Below are 14,098 nucleotides of genomic sequence, written 5' to 3' on the forward strand. Positions count from 1 at the left end.
TTCAACTGAGCTCTGGCGTCTCTGCCGCGCTGTCTATGATGTGGGCTGGAACGGCCCAGAGTAAGCCAGCGATTGTGAATCCCAGACAGGCTGCAACTGAAGCAAATATTGCACTGATTCACAATACACACACACACACACACACACACACACACACACACACACACACACACTGCCCTGACAAAGATGCATCTAACACAGCAAACACACAGGCCGACTGTATTGGTCGCTGAACCATCTGTCCTTTTTTGTGTCTCGCTCCAAATTCGTTTGCCTCATTCGGGAGTCTCAAGGTCGACGTGTGCTCCTTTGCATGCTTTAAGATCTCAGCAGGCAGGCCTCACCGCCTTCCCACAACTAAGACAAACTCCTCAGGCAGGAGCTCTTTTCTACGGTTCCCTCTTTGTTTACAATTAGCTCCCAGCTGCTATTAGAGATGCCAGCGCTGTCATTTTCCTTTATTTTTACTCAGTGGACTTTTCAAGTCAGCTAATTTGTGTTAGTGTCTATAAAGCAGAAGGTTTTCTGTTTATAGAGGGTGTTACTCTCTATTTTGACACTGACTCAAAACCTCTGTTTCACAAAGCTGCCCCTAGTGTATATACTAATCTATTTTACTTTACAATATACTTACTTGACATAATTATGCCTTGTCTGACTATTAGTATTTACTCTCTCTAAATAAGAAATACTAAAGCAGCAAAATACAGCTAGACATTATTTTTAACTTGAAACATATTTGAATAAAGATGTGAATAACAGGTTCATGAAATGCCGTCTTTTAATAACTCCTTAAAAATGTTTCGAGGTCACCACCTAGTGTCAGTGTTTTGTATTATCAGGAGAGGAGATCAAACGTTTAACTGGAAAGGGATCAATAACTCAGCACGAAACCGATCTCAAACTTTTAAACCGTGTTATTACGTTGTTATTTTTTAAATGTCATTAAGCATACATTCATTTTAATCTGGAGTTCTAATATCTGGAGGAATACCTATATAGCTGAATAACCTAATTTTAAGTATTGTTTTCATGCCACGTGTTCTTTCATAATTAGTTACTTCTCTGCGATATTTATAATGACAAACAAAATCATTATTATTTTATCAATCAATCGCAGTGTTAGTATTTGTAAACATTGGGTCCTTTAGAATCCTCGGTCCGCTGTTTCCAGTCGGCGTGTTTTTGTTACAGCACCAGTCTCGCCCAACAGTAAAATAAACGAAGAAGTAATAAGGTAAATGTAATGCTGAATTCTTTTAGTGAGTGTTTAGCACACCTATTATATGTATGATGTTAACATTTTGACCTAAACTTTAAATTGACCGACAGTTTGTAGGCGTAACGTCTCTTCTGTCACGATTAGCTTCCGAGCTAACATTAGCAACTTCATTTCCTGAGTCCAGCTAACTCGCTGCAAGATTTTTGCAGCTTTTGTTGGCTTAATTTACGTGCCGTCTTGTAAAAGCAGAACGTTACGTTGTAGAATGAGTCATCTTAACCTACAGTAACGTAACGTAAGCTAATCGATGACGTTTGTTCGTGTTTGTGAATGAGACTTCTCTCATCCTGGACCTGAGCTCCTGCTGTTTACGTTAATGTAGGTCAAGTCATGGAGTTTGCTGAACTGATAAAGACACCCAGGGTGGATGGGGTTGTACTACACCGACCTTTTATGCCCAACGTGGAGGGGACTCTGTGTTTGACTGGTCACCACTTGATTCTGTCGTCCAGACAGGACAACACGGAGGAGCTGTGGCTGCTCCATTCAAACATCGACTCTATAGAGAAAAGGTGATAAGTATAATCTCGTATTAAAATCATCATGAACTAGACTTGGATGAGCAGGGCATTCACTGACAAAGGAACTAAGAGTAGATTATTTATCATTTCCGTGGGCCCCATCCAAGTGCGACATTGCATCAGTTTTTACTGTTCCTTTGTACAATAGAGGATCCGAAACTGCTTTGAGGATACAAAACTGTTGATTTACTGGAAAATTGACACATGTTAAGAAAATATCTTTTGTAATTGCGGCTGAGGCGATGAATATGCAGCAAGCAGCATAATCAGGGAATAGACAAACAAAGGTATATTGTGTAACCTTTGGTTCAGATATGCTCCACAACTTATCTTAATGCAGCAAGGTTCCGTTAAAGCCTACATTGACACTGGCTCACAGAATGCCAGAACGACAGACTGAGATATTCAATTACAAAATTATTAATTCCATGACTTGTCTTTCAGATTCGTGGGGTCTCTAGGAAGCATCATTGTCAAATGCAAAGACCTGAGGGTGATCCAACTGGACATTCCTGGCATGGAGGAGTGTTTTAACATTGCCAGCTCAATAGAGGTAAAAGGGATTTTGTGACTTGATTTTATTAAGTATTATTAAGCATCAGGTTAAATTTTTTATAATTTACACTGTTAACAGTTTTTTGAAATATGTATTCCTCTTTAGGCTTTGTCCACACTTGATTTAGCCTCTCTGATGTATCCTTTCTTCTACCGACCCATGTTTGAAGTGGTAGACGATGGCTGGAATTCTTTCCTTCCTGAGGATGCGTTTAGAGATTTGGAGTCCATGGTATGGACAAGAGTAGTGAAAGCATTTCCACACTTACGATACATTATCTGATTCCTTTGTTTTAAATGCTTATAATTGCTCTTAACATATCACTTTCAATTCCTTTTAGACTGATGAGTGGCGACTCAGTGAAGTCAACAAGGACTTCAGTGTGTGTCCCTCCTACCCTCCTCTGGTGGCTGTGCCCAAAGATATTGATGATGATGCACTGAGGAAGTGTGCTACCTTCCGTCACGGTGGCCGATTTCCAGTACTAAGCTACTATCATAAGAAAAATGGCATGGTGAGTGCCTGAGAAATGACTTCTGGCAGTGTGTGGATTTCACTTGTTGGAACATCTTTGCCTTAAATAACTATAATTTCCAGGTTATCATGCGAGCAGGACAGCCTCTAACTGCAACCAATGGGCGACGGTGTAAGGAAGACGAGAAGCTGATAAATGCCACCCTGCGGCCGGGAAAACGTGGATACATCATTGACACACGCACTATTAATGTTGCTCAGCAGGCTAAAGCTCGAGGTGGAGGATTTGAGTCTGAGGCTAACTACCCTCAGTGGAGGAGGATTCATAAGGCTATTGAAAGGTGGGTCTATAAAACTGTAACTAATCACAGCTGATTTAAAAAATATATTTTTGGGAGATTTTAGGAATCTGAATTTAATTGGATCTATCTAAAAGTTGGTTGCATTCATGTTTGTTAGACTATTTGTTTAATATTGAATTACATCTGTCATTTCCAGATCTAATGTTCTTCAGGAGAGCCTCATAAAGCTGGTGGAAGCATGTAATGACCAGTCCCACAGCATGGACCGCTGGCTAAGCAAACTAGAGGCGTCTAGCTGGCAGACTCATGTGAAGGAGATCCTCACCACTGCTTGTCTGGCTGCACAGTGCATCGACAGGTTAGGAGACATCGTTTGATTTGCTTTTGCTACAAACCCTGTGTCAAATATAAATAAAGATAAAGAATCCATTCACAGATTGTTTGCTCTGTCCATGTTTGTCTCAGGGAGGGGGCATCAGTGCTAGTTCATGGTACAGAAGGCACAGACTCCACCTTGCAGGTGACCTCCTTGGCTCAGATCATTCTCGATCCAGCCTGCAGGACCATCAGAGGTTTTCAGGGCCTGGTGGAGAGAGAGTGGCTGCAGGTGAGGTTCTCCGAGCTTTGGTTCACTCTGACATTTTTCCCAGACTTTGACAGCATTATCATTAAAAAAAAGAAAGAAACTTTGTTATTTTCTTTTTTCTTATAACTCCTGTCACCTTTTTGATCATCTGTCTAGGCGGGTCATCCATTTCATCAGCGCTGTGCCCAATCCGCTTACTCTAACAGCAAACCTCGCCAAGAGGCTCCTGTCTTCCTGCTCTTCTTGGATTGTGTTTGGCAGATCCTGCGCCAGTTTCCCTGTTCCTTTGAATTCAGCGAGAGCTTCCTGGTGCTTCTTTTTGAACACGCCTATGCTTCTCAGTTTGGTACTTTCCTAGGAAACAGTGCAGCTGAAAGGTTAGTGTACCAGCTCAAGGTAACCTTTTGATTTTAGTATAGCCATCCGCTAAACTTAACAACTCATGGCACAGATTACAGGACAACCACTTTCCATAATTGAGGAATTATTACCTTCCTGTCTGTTTCACAGAGCCAAACTGTGTCTCCCTGAGAAGACGGTGTCCCTTTGGTCGTGGGTAAATCGCCCACAGGAGCAAGAGCGCCTGTCTAACCCTCTTTATGAATGTAATAACCTGGTGATCTGGCCCTCTGTGGCTCCTCAGAGTCTGCTGTTGTGGGAAGGTAAGAATTTAATTCTAAAGATTCATACTGAGTGCGAGTGTCTACAGAAGGTTAAGAGGTTAGGAATCTCAGCTGGAAGAAAACACATTGCAGTTTTGTGTCTTATCACATTATATGATTAAAAATAATTAGTAGAATTCAAAAGCAATAAGAGTTTACCCCGGAAATCCTTATAAGTCAAGACTTCCATTTTGTTTATCCAGTTCTACTCAAGTTCACTAAACTCATTGCTTATATAATCTGAATTTTTGTTGCCTTTGCATTGAAAATGTTTAGACTACGCATTCATTATCAGCTCAGAAAGCTCATATGGGTTGTGAGTTTAAACAGTACTCGTATGCTGGAGCACACTGGGTGTAGTTTACACTCCTGATAAGTATGTGCTGTGCGCACGTACTCTTTGATGTGATAGGTCTCATGACATTGAGGGTTTGAGTCATGGTGAGTTAGGTTTAACCTTGGACTGCACCTGAAAACAGTCTAAGGTTACGGCTAAAGTTGTAGGTGGGAGAGTCACAGGCATTGTTCATTGTCTCATCTGCAGTTCGATTTCTACTCAGTAGGGGGCACTATTCATTTCACCACGCACAGCAGATAAACTGACTGACCCTGTGATCCACTAGTACAGTACAGTAAATACAGTGCCATGTATATTTGATCCCTGTTTATATTTGGCCCTATATGTTCAAAGTTACATAAGGCCTTACATCATGCATGCATTTTATTATGTCCCACCCACAAGCATGTGTTTCTCATTTGAGGCAAAAATAAGTTCGGAAGTTGAATGAAGCAACTTGTTGCTAAGATGGATGAACAAAAGGTACAAAAGGAGTTTCTCAAAATTAAAAGTGGGCAAAGATTCATCATTTTGCTGCATTTACTAATTGTCCCCTGTAAATTAAATATATAAATATATCATTATCATCGTATGTAAATAATATCAAGGATTGCATCATGCTGCACATGACAACAGCATGGCTGCAGTCCAGACAATGCACAACACATGGACAAAGAAACGTCGAGAACTGTTCAATGTTTCTTTTCCAAAGCTTCAGCACCCGATCTCCCGTGTTTACACACTAGTAATAATGGTGAGATGATACACTGGTGAAAACATGGCCCTTCCACAACATTCAAAGACATGGCGCTGCCGTTCATTTCCAAATGATCCTTTATTCAATTAAATGGTTGAATTTCTATGATCCAGTGTGAATTAAACATAGTTGTGCTTATACAGTATAAAAGAAACTTATTCAGCAAATGAATTCATTCTGTTCTGAAAAACACCATAGAGTCTGTTAACCTCTGATACCCTCAACACTTCACGTGGCTTTCAGCGCCTTTACATTTTTTACATTGCTCAGTCACGGCAGTGATGTGTTTGCCGTGTGTGTGTCTTATTATAGATTGCACACACGGTTTCCTCACTGACATGTGAGCTGCCCCAACACTGCCTCATGATCTGTAACAGTAGGAGCCTGAGATTTTATCCAGCAGCAGATATATTTTTGTTTATTATAAATCAAGGACAGCACCGGATTGATAAGATGCCATCCTCGGTATCAGGGCTGGAAAATTGAGTTTTCATGAGAAACCTTTAATATGCGGGTTCAGTGTGAGAACGTGAATTCAGTGACATTACCTCTAGAAACAACCCTCTGTGCTTAAACATTCTAAATGTTCTGGTATCGGCTGAAAGTGAAGGCATTTCATAAAGTGTGTGTCCAGACAGATGATGGGTCACTAGGTTCAAACGTTGGTGGAGGCGTGAACTTCCTGCCCACTAATCCACAAAGCCCCACCTTCATTCTGTAGGCACAACGTACAGCAAAGGAGCTGACTGAAGCGCGTGAAATTCAACAGGCATCCTGCTTACACGGCTTTTTCATACAAAGTGCCACTCCAGGACCGACAGAAAGAGCCTGTGGAGGTCCTCACGTGGAGCGCCGGGTCATTGTCACACCTCTTCGCTGCGTGGCGTGTTCCGACCTCCGTGGTCACGCTCGTGTTTCCAGTATGCCAGTCCCTCTGTTCATCTGCCAACGTCTCCCACTCACCGCCCAAGTGTGTGGTTGAGGGCAGTTCACACACTCAGAGCTCTGTGCTTTTCATCAGTGCGGCGATGTCTTCTCAATTTAACTTCAGCCGCAGGAACCTTTATGAACCATGTAAAACAGTCATTTACATGTTATGGGTTTTTGAACCTCATGTAGTTACTTCTTCTTTTTCCTCCCAGGAGTGTTCCTGCGCTGGAACCGGTCCTCTAAGTGTTTGGATGAGGCCTATGAGGAAATGGTGCATATAATTGAGTACAACAAGGAGCTTCAAAACAAAGTAAACAGACTGCGCAGGCAGCTGGCCCAGCTGGAAACCGAAGACCCTCTGCTGCAAGCTCCATAGAGAGTGAGAAAACTAAGAAAGGATTCAAGATGAGTAGAAAAAGCGAATGTGTAACTAAAAATGACAACGAATCAGTCAGTTTGTTTATGTGTCCTTGTGCTGTGGGGTATCTGAGAAATCAGCTCCACGCAGGAAATCGCTCCGTGCATTTACATGTCCCGCAGTGCCCCTGAATGTAAATCTATACGCTTCCTTCCCTGTTTTGTTTGGAAAACGTGGCCTAGAGATTTAAACTGCATCGCGCTGCTTACAGATTTTCTTTTTGCCACGTCTGTGTCAGAACAAATTGACAGAGCGCCGAGAGGGAAAACATGCATACAGAGCAGAACAGAGCCCCCTTTCAGGTTTTCGGCCTGAATTGAACATTCAAATGTGGTGGCCAGCTTACCCCGACTTCTACCTGCCTCAGTCAGCCTTATTTTAAATAAGACAAGCAGTGACCCCTGTGAGTATCTCCCTGCTCCTTTTCCTAATACTAGTCTATTGTCTTGCTTATGGGCTGTTGCCAAAAGCCAGTTTAAAGCCCTGCAATGCATATACATGGGAGAGAAGGCTTTGTTCTCCTGGACAGATCAACCCCAGGACTCCGGTTCCTGTAATCTCCTTCCGCGATTACAGTAACCAGGCATTTAAATGCACTCAGTGACTAGTGAGGTGTCAGTTATTTACAGGTATTTCAGAATATACGATCTCTATGCGATTTGCTATTTTCAGGGATTTTTTTTTAATACGTTTTTTGTGTTCCCAGAAGGGATTTGGTTTATGCCTGACTGGACTAGTGGTGACTAGTAACCTCACAAAGTAAAACATGAGCAAGAAGGAGGATCGGTCACCTCCCACCTCTTTGGTATCATTGCATTTGCTGAAAACTATGTTCAGAGTCAGATAAATTAACATTAGCCAGTGAGACCACTTTCGATTTAACATTCGTATTGTGTGTTTGTGGGTCTGGGACATTTGAAGGCCAGTTGGACAGAAAGCGCGTCTGCATGTTCAGTTGCCACTGGTACAGTTTCACCAAGCATCCTGCTGAAAATATATGCCACTGAAGCAATGCAGCCGCGTTACTATGGCAACATATAAGCTGCCATAAGCCAACACGTGACTTTGCCGCACATCGAGATGATGTGAAAAGCGTAGGTAGGGTCAGCACCCACTGTACCCTGCAATGAGCTGAGAGGCTTGTTTAACGTGATTATGATCAAAAATATCCTTTGGTCCAATGAATTACACACTTACTGCACAACCACTTGCGCCAACAACCCTGATTATGAGTAAGACTTGCCATCCTTGAAATGAGATGCTTCTTTAGAGGCCGGTTTATATTTACAGTAGCTAATGAAAACTATCTAGCGCTTTTGTGGGCGTTGTTCATCGTCATGAGTGTCTGCTGTTTTATATTTCACATTCCAAACTGATGCACTTTGTTTGAATGTAGCTCATCTGTGTGCATGTACGTGGGTGAAGACTACAGTTACTAGTAGAGTTAGGAAAGCTCATCGCCGGTCGTCCTTTCAGCTAATTTCAAGAATCGTGTAAAAATCACACTAAACTGGAGCTGCTTTGTAAAGTAACGTTTACATTGATGTTTCATGTCTGCACTGCTTCCTGCAGCCTTCGCACCTCGAGGCTTTGCATGTGCATGGATGTAACCGAGGCTGTGGCGTCATTGATGACTGGACCAATTTCCCGTGCTTCGCTTTACGAGTACTGTTCCCTTTAAATGACCTTTGCTTTATCAAACACTCAAAACCTTTACGGTTATTTGTTGTTGTTGTTGTTGTTGTTGTTGTACTGATCATTGTTGTGTAATTGCTCACTGAAACTTCAAGTTGTTTTTTTTAAGTGATGTTATTGAAAATATGTTTTTTTTTAAGTTTCAACCCATTAAAATCGCAGCACAAATGATGTCTCGTATTTGTATTTATTAATAACTATTATTATTTGCTTGGCTTTTGTTTACTTTGTGTATTATTATATGACACGTGATGGCAGCTTGTGCAGCATCTAGTAAACAGCAGCCCCCGCCCCCCAAAAACCCTGTTACTGTGATGAAACCGATCATCTGATGAGGTGGCTGGGGCATAAATAGCCAAGGATCAGATACTTCATGAGGGCATGCGACAGCGGCCAGTGTTTATAGTGCTACCGGTCAGCCATAACTCTTCGCTTCATTAATGTGACCTCGCATCTGTCGCTACTCTGATTTCACGGCCGAGAGCGTTGCTTCGCTGGAAACCACAGATGCCGTGAGGCCTGAAGGTCTGTTGTGTCTGAGTGTTCTCCTCGTCCTCGACGCCCTTTTTGATGCTCACGTCTACGTTTGTGTCTAGTTTTTCCCCTTTTGTTTTGAGCAGAAGCGGGTCACTTTACATCAACACAGCGAGCAGGTCATTTGCCTCCTGGTGTTGACAGTCATGGGGGGTGTGCTCCGATCCACCACTCGCGTGCATGGACGGACCTTCAGCCCACCCTGGTCATTCTGCGTGGTCCTCCTCTATCTCCTGCAAACAAACCAATGCCAAGTCAAGCAGGATGTGCTCACACCATATGTTGCTCTTTGCCAATGACATGCAATAATAACATAAATGGGTGTAAAAAGGTTGTGAGGGGTTTATAATCTTTTTTAGGCGCTGACTAGTTTCTGTACTTCCCTTTAGTGTTAAGTAAGATCACAAAAATGTAAACGCCTACTAAGAATCTAAAGGTTGTGTATAAAGGTCCTCCAGGCGCATCCCATGTGAATCATCCCTAGTATGTCTCATCATCCAGATGGCCGGTGGCCTTAACGGCTGTGTAGGCTGAGTTTTTCCCGTAAATCGCTGCAGACGTGTGCAGCTTCTAAACGGACACACACCGGCGGCGGCTGGTGCGAGTGACGCCCGGTGGGCGTGGCCCGGCCAGGAAGGACCGCACCTCCGAGCCTCCGCCAATCCGAGCGAAAGCCGGCTCCTGCTGAAACCAGATGACCCCAGATATATAGCTGGAAGACGTAGCTGATGCAACACTGGTCGCAGCTTAAAGACGAGGCCGCGTCTCACTGAACAAGTCAGATTTAGTCTGCAGATCCTCATTAGATTCACCGGTAAGTCAACTGTTTCCGTTATGGCGCATTGTGTGACTCATTCCGCTCTGATTTAACGAGTATGTGTGAAGTGTTTCTACTTACATTGTTATACGTGTTTTATTAGATTATTTGTGCTTTATTATTAATTGTACAACGTTTATTATATTATATATAATGTTTATTATTATTATTATTATACCATACCGTGCGCCAACACGGCTTCACGCCGCCGCGTCGACCCGGTTTACTTTGTGTGGCCGCTTCCCGTTGATTCTCTTAACTAAATAGTATTAAGACTGTTCTGCTAATGCCACGATTGAAGGAACTCGCGCATGCCTACTACAGTACGCTGCGATGGGGGAAGTCAACGAGTGCATGCCCCACGGAGCGCACGGGTTTTTTGCGCAAAAGGAAACCACCACGCAAATTCAAAAGAGCCAAAATGTCAAGTGACCCCCGAGCCGCTTGGTCCCGTTTCGTTTCGTCACAGATTGTCGACTTGCTCCTGGCACCGGCGCCAGGCTGATGCCTGATACACTATAGCGCCGCACGCCCTCTCCTCCTGATTGGCTCGTGTTGAAGGTAGGGCAGTATAAAGACCCCAAAGTTGCGCTCTTATTTCTTTTTCGGAAGCTGTCGACGCGCGGTAAGTGCAGTTTTGTTCGCTAGAACTAAGCAAAACATTTGGAATTTGGCATTTTGGATGATCTGTGCGTAAAATCCACTTTCCGCGTGTCTCAGAACAAGTAAATGTGTATAGTGGAAATGTACAACTAGAGCATCATTCCCTGGCTTTTCTCGGTGAGCGTTTGACGCTGCTGCGCTGCGCCTACGTGTCTCCGGTTGCGTCACGTTTTTCACCCCCAGTGCCACTTTTCTGTTTGTCGTGACGTTTTTCCGCAGAGACAAACGACAAACCTTATAACCGGGGAAGGCAACATTTATTATACGCGTTTTTGACGCAAACGGGCTCTATGACCATGTTTGTATATTAATATACAAAGGGAACCTTTGCCTGTCCGCAGGTACCAGCATGCCTGTGATCAGAACCCTCACCCAGGTGGCCAAGCGGGCCGTGCTCAGCGGCCCAGCCTGCGCGTGCGCGCCCCTCACCGTCGCCGTGCGCAACATCAGCTTCTCCCCTCGACAGGTGACGTCCGACGCCAGCTTCCACTCTGTGTCCTTCTCAGAAACCGACCACCCCAAGGTGCTAATTACAGGTACGCGGCTTTGCCGTTAACTGTTGCATATTAAGTCACGCTGCTGAGTTCATAAGGGCCACGTACTAGTGAGCCGCAGCAGCTTGGCGGCAGGTTTGGCAGTGGGAGCCGGACAGGATGCCAAGGACAAAGTCTGCCTCCTTATTGTCTCCTGACCCGCTCTCCGGTCGCCATGGAAACGGCCGCTGGCGGCTGACCGCGTGCTGACTCTCGGTGTTTGTGTGTCTCCCCATCAGGAGGCCTCGGCCAGCTCGGGGTGGGCCTAGCCAAGCTGCTGAGGTGAGGGTCCAATGTGTTTGTGCGCCGCTGAGTCCATTTAGGTTCATGTTCTAATTGTGTAACGGCGGTGTTTTGCTTCATAGGAAGAGATTTGGAAAGAACAACGTTATCCTGTCCGACATCCGGAAACCTCCGAGCAGCGTCTTCCACAGCGGTGAGCTGGATGTTTCACAGATTTACATCTGACATTTACTTTTCATCATGACAGAACACGCTCACGTTCATCTGAAGTCGTGACTAATACCTGAATGATTTCAAACGCCAAGAGCGTACGTGGAACAGCTGAGGACGCTTGTTAATATATTACAAACGAGCCTGAAAGGACCAAACAAGGATCCAGCCGATATTGATTTTCTCAAACGTCACGTTTTTCCTCAAATACGCTTTTGATGAACCAGGCCAAATCAATGCGTGACTCAGAGTTTGTTTTGTCCTTCCACCCAGAAAATGTCACGATGGACACGCGGCCCTCTACAGTGAAGCCACATGTTGACTTTAACTGTTTGCTAATTCAACCTTTGAATCCCTCCGCTCGCACCAGGACCCTTCATCTACTCAGACATCTTGGACTACAAGAATCTCAGGGAAATAGTGGTGAACAACCGCATCACCTGGCTGGTCCACTACAGCGCCCTCCTCAGTGCCGTGGGCGAGGCCAACGTGGCTCTGGCCCGCTCTGTGAACATCACCGGTGAGTGGGTGGTCCGCGTTCGCCCGCTGGCTGAGGTCCAGCGTTCTCCTGGTTCTAATCGCAGCGGTTCTGGTTCCCCAGGGCTGCACAACATCCTGGACATCGCCGCGGAGCACGGCCTGCGCCTGTTTGTCCCCAGCACCATCGGAGCCTTCGGGCCCACGTCCCCGCGCAACCCCACGCCGGACCTCTGCGTGCAGAGGCCTCGCACCATCTACGGCGTCTCCAAAGTCCACGCCGAGCTGATGGGAGAGGTGAGCGCCCCGGTTCTGACACGCCACGAACCATGACCCGAACGGAAACAGGTGCTGATGCCTCCGCTGCCTTCACAGTACTACCACCACCGGTACGGCCTGGACTTCCGCTGCCTCCGCTACCCGGGCATCATCTCGGCCGACTCCATGCCGGGAGGCGGCACGACAGGTGAGGGGGGGGGGGGGGTGTCAATACACATCTGTTCCTGCAGCTGCTGCTGTTATGTCACACGTTCGTTATGTAACTGAGATCTGCTGCGACCTGTTTGTTTTCTCAGAGGGAATTCATATCATTCATATTTACATTTGGCGTCAACGGCCGCCACGCTTGAATCTCACCTTGGCTTTTCACAATAAAACTTTCTTCGACCCACAGTCTCGACCGCCCCTCTCTCTCTCTCTCCCTCTCTCTCTCCAGACTACGCTGTGCAGATTTTCCACGACGCCATCAAGTCGGGCAAGTTCGAGTGCAACCTGAAGCCGGACACGCGGCTGCCCATGATGTACATCGACGACTGCCTCCGCGCCACGCTGGAGGTGATGGAGGCGCCCGCCGACTCGCTCAGCATGAGGACCTACAACATCAACGCCATGAGCTTCACCCCCGAGGAGCTGGGCCAGGAGCTGCAGAAGCAGATGCCCGAGCTGGAGGTCACGTACGACGTGGACCCCGTGCGACAGGCCATCGGTACGCGACGCAGCGAGAGGCGAAGGATGAATATAGAACAACCATGCTCTTCGCTCAGTTATTAGGGGATTACAGTTATTGTTTCTTATGACGAGTTGAAATGCGGCCGAACAGGAACTCGGTGTTGATCAGCAGGTAGCATGAGTCAGCGGAATCTGAGCGCAGCAGCAAAACTTTGCTTTTTAATTAAAAAATCCTCAATTGGTCTCAGTTCCCACTTTAAATCCAGCGTCTGCTCTTCCCTGCAGCCGACAGCTGGCCCATGAACTTCGACGACTCCAACGCGCGCAGCGACTGGGGCTGGAAGCACGACTACGACCTGCCGGAGCTCGTCCAGACCATGCTGAACTACTTTGGGGTGGACACGCGCATGGCTCGCGCTAACTGAGGCACCGGCGGGCGCTTCCTGTACATACTGTAAAGACCGACCAAAGAGACTAGAAAAAGCTGGACGGACTGATTCTGTCTGTTCGGCTCTGCTTCCCCGGAACGAGCCGATGGGGTTTCCGGGGAAACCCCATCTTTGCTCTCGTCAACCTTTTTTTTGTTTTTTTATCTGCTTGAGATTTGGGGTGAACACGCTAAAGGTTTCCAGCTGCACGAGGGCGCAACAGTGATTTGCACGTTCATTAATTCCAATGTTTTCCGAACAAAAGCAATCGAGTTGAGAAACGGGGGGAATTTCGTGGACTCTAATCCGAATCGGTGTTTTCCGCTAAATTTCCGAGCAGTGTCAAAAATCAGGTGTTGGGGGAATAAAGCTTGTGGCTGGATGCATCAGCTGCGTCCTCTGATGCACCTAGGATGGATTCATGAGCCCAACCACCGGCGGACGGGATCCCGATAGAGCGGGTCTGTAGTTTGAGCAGCGTGGAGCGATATTTGTTAAGAATCGTTCTTCTGTCTATTCCATGTAACATTATTTATTGTCTGATGGTGTCAAATGCCTTTTTTTCTAAGTCTTTCTGTCCACTCTTGTTTTATTCTATTTTAGTGTGCAGAGAAAAGAGACGTTGCCTCTACCTGTTCTCTCAAACACACGAACTTTGAGAATAAAGAACTTTTTCTTTTTTCACACAAACCTTGTTCCCGCGTCTGTTCATTGGCACAACAGGA

At 45.6% G+C, this 14,098-nt stretch overlaps 2 protein-coding genes across 3 annotated transcripts; both read left to right on the top strand.

Annotated features, from left to right (window-relative positions):
- The first annotated feature begins 1,088 nt into the window (after window positions 1-1,088).
- On the top strand, window positions 1,089-8,691 carry mtmr9 (myotubularin related protein 9). Its single transcript, XM_029141243.3, has 11 exons — window positions 1,089-1,237; window positions 1,605-1,794; window positions 2,248-2,356; window positions 2,465-2,590; window positions 2,700-2,873; window positions 2,957-3,174; window positions 3,332-3,493; window positions 3,601-3,742; window positions 3,878-4,098; window positions 4,232-4,383; window positions 6,620-8,691. Exons 2-11 carry the CDS (start codon window positions 1,613-1,615, stop codon window positions 6,781-6,783), a joined length of 1,650 nt encoding a protein of 549 aa, XP_028997076.1. The 5' UTR covers window positions 1,089-1,237; window positions 1,605-1,612; the 3' UTR covers window positions 6,784-8,691.
- Window positions 8,692-8,925: 234 nt separating this feature from the next.
- On the top strand, window positions 8,926-14,063 carry tdh (L-threonine dehydrogenase). 2 transcript variants are annotated; one of them, XM_029141244.2, is made up of 9 exons: window positions 8,926-9,868; window positions 10,876-11,070; window positions 11,307-11,349; window positions 11,433-11,503; window positions 11,891-12,040; window positions 12,122-12,294; window positions 12,373-12,463; window positions 12,713-12,982; window positions 13,231-14,063. In XM_029141244.2, exons 2-9 carry the CDS (start codon window positions 10,884-10,886, stop codon window positions 13,368-13,370), a joined length of 1,125 nt encoding a protein of 374 aa, XP_028997077.1. In that variant the 5' UTR covers window positions 8,926-9,868; window positions 10,876-10,883; the 3' UTR covers window positions 13,371-14,063. The 2 variants fall into 2 exon arrangements, with proteins under 2 accessions (XP_028997077.1, XP_028997079.1); XM_029141246.2 differs by lacking the exon at window positions 8,926-9,868 and adding an exon at window positions 10,365-10,496.
- The last annotated feature ends 35 nt before the right edge of the window (window positions 14,064-14,098 follow it).

Source organism: Betta splendens, chromosome 24 (genome assembly GCF_900634795.4).
Source record: "Betta splendens chromosome 24, fBetSpl5.4, whole genome shotgun sequence".
Classification (NCBI taxonomy): Eukaryota; Metazoa; Chordata; class Actinopteri; order Anabantiformes; family Osphronemidae; genus Betta; species Betta splendens.

Bases quoted from the DNA above. Each gene is read 5' to 3' on its own strand.
- mtmr9 (XM_029141243.3), top strand. From the start codon at position 1,613: ATGGAGTTTGCTGAACTGATAAAGACACCCAGGGTGGATGGGGTTGTA. The intron at 1,795-2,247 runs GTGATAAGTATA...CTTGTCTTTCAG, and splicing joins ATCGACTCTATAGAGAAAAG to ATTCGTGGGGTCTCTAGGAA. The intron at 3,494-3,600 runs GTTAGGAGACAT...TGTTTGTCTCAG, and splicing joins GCTGCACAGTGCATCGACAG to GGAGGGGGCATCAGTGCTAG.
- tdh (XM_029141244.2), top strand. From the start codon at position 10,884: ATGCCTGTGATCAGAACCCTCACCCAGGTGGCCAAGCGGGCCGTGCTC. The intron at 12,041-12,121 runs GTGAGTGGGTGG...CTGGTTCCCCAG, and splicing joins CCGCTCTGTGAACATCACCG to GGCTGCACAACATCCTGGAC. The intron at 12,295-12,372 runs GTGAGCGCCCCG...CTGCCTTCACAG, and splicing joins ACGCCGAGCTGATGGGAGAG to TACTACCACCACCGGTACGG.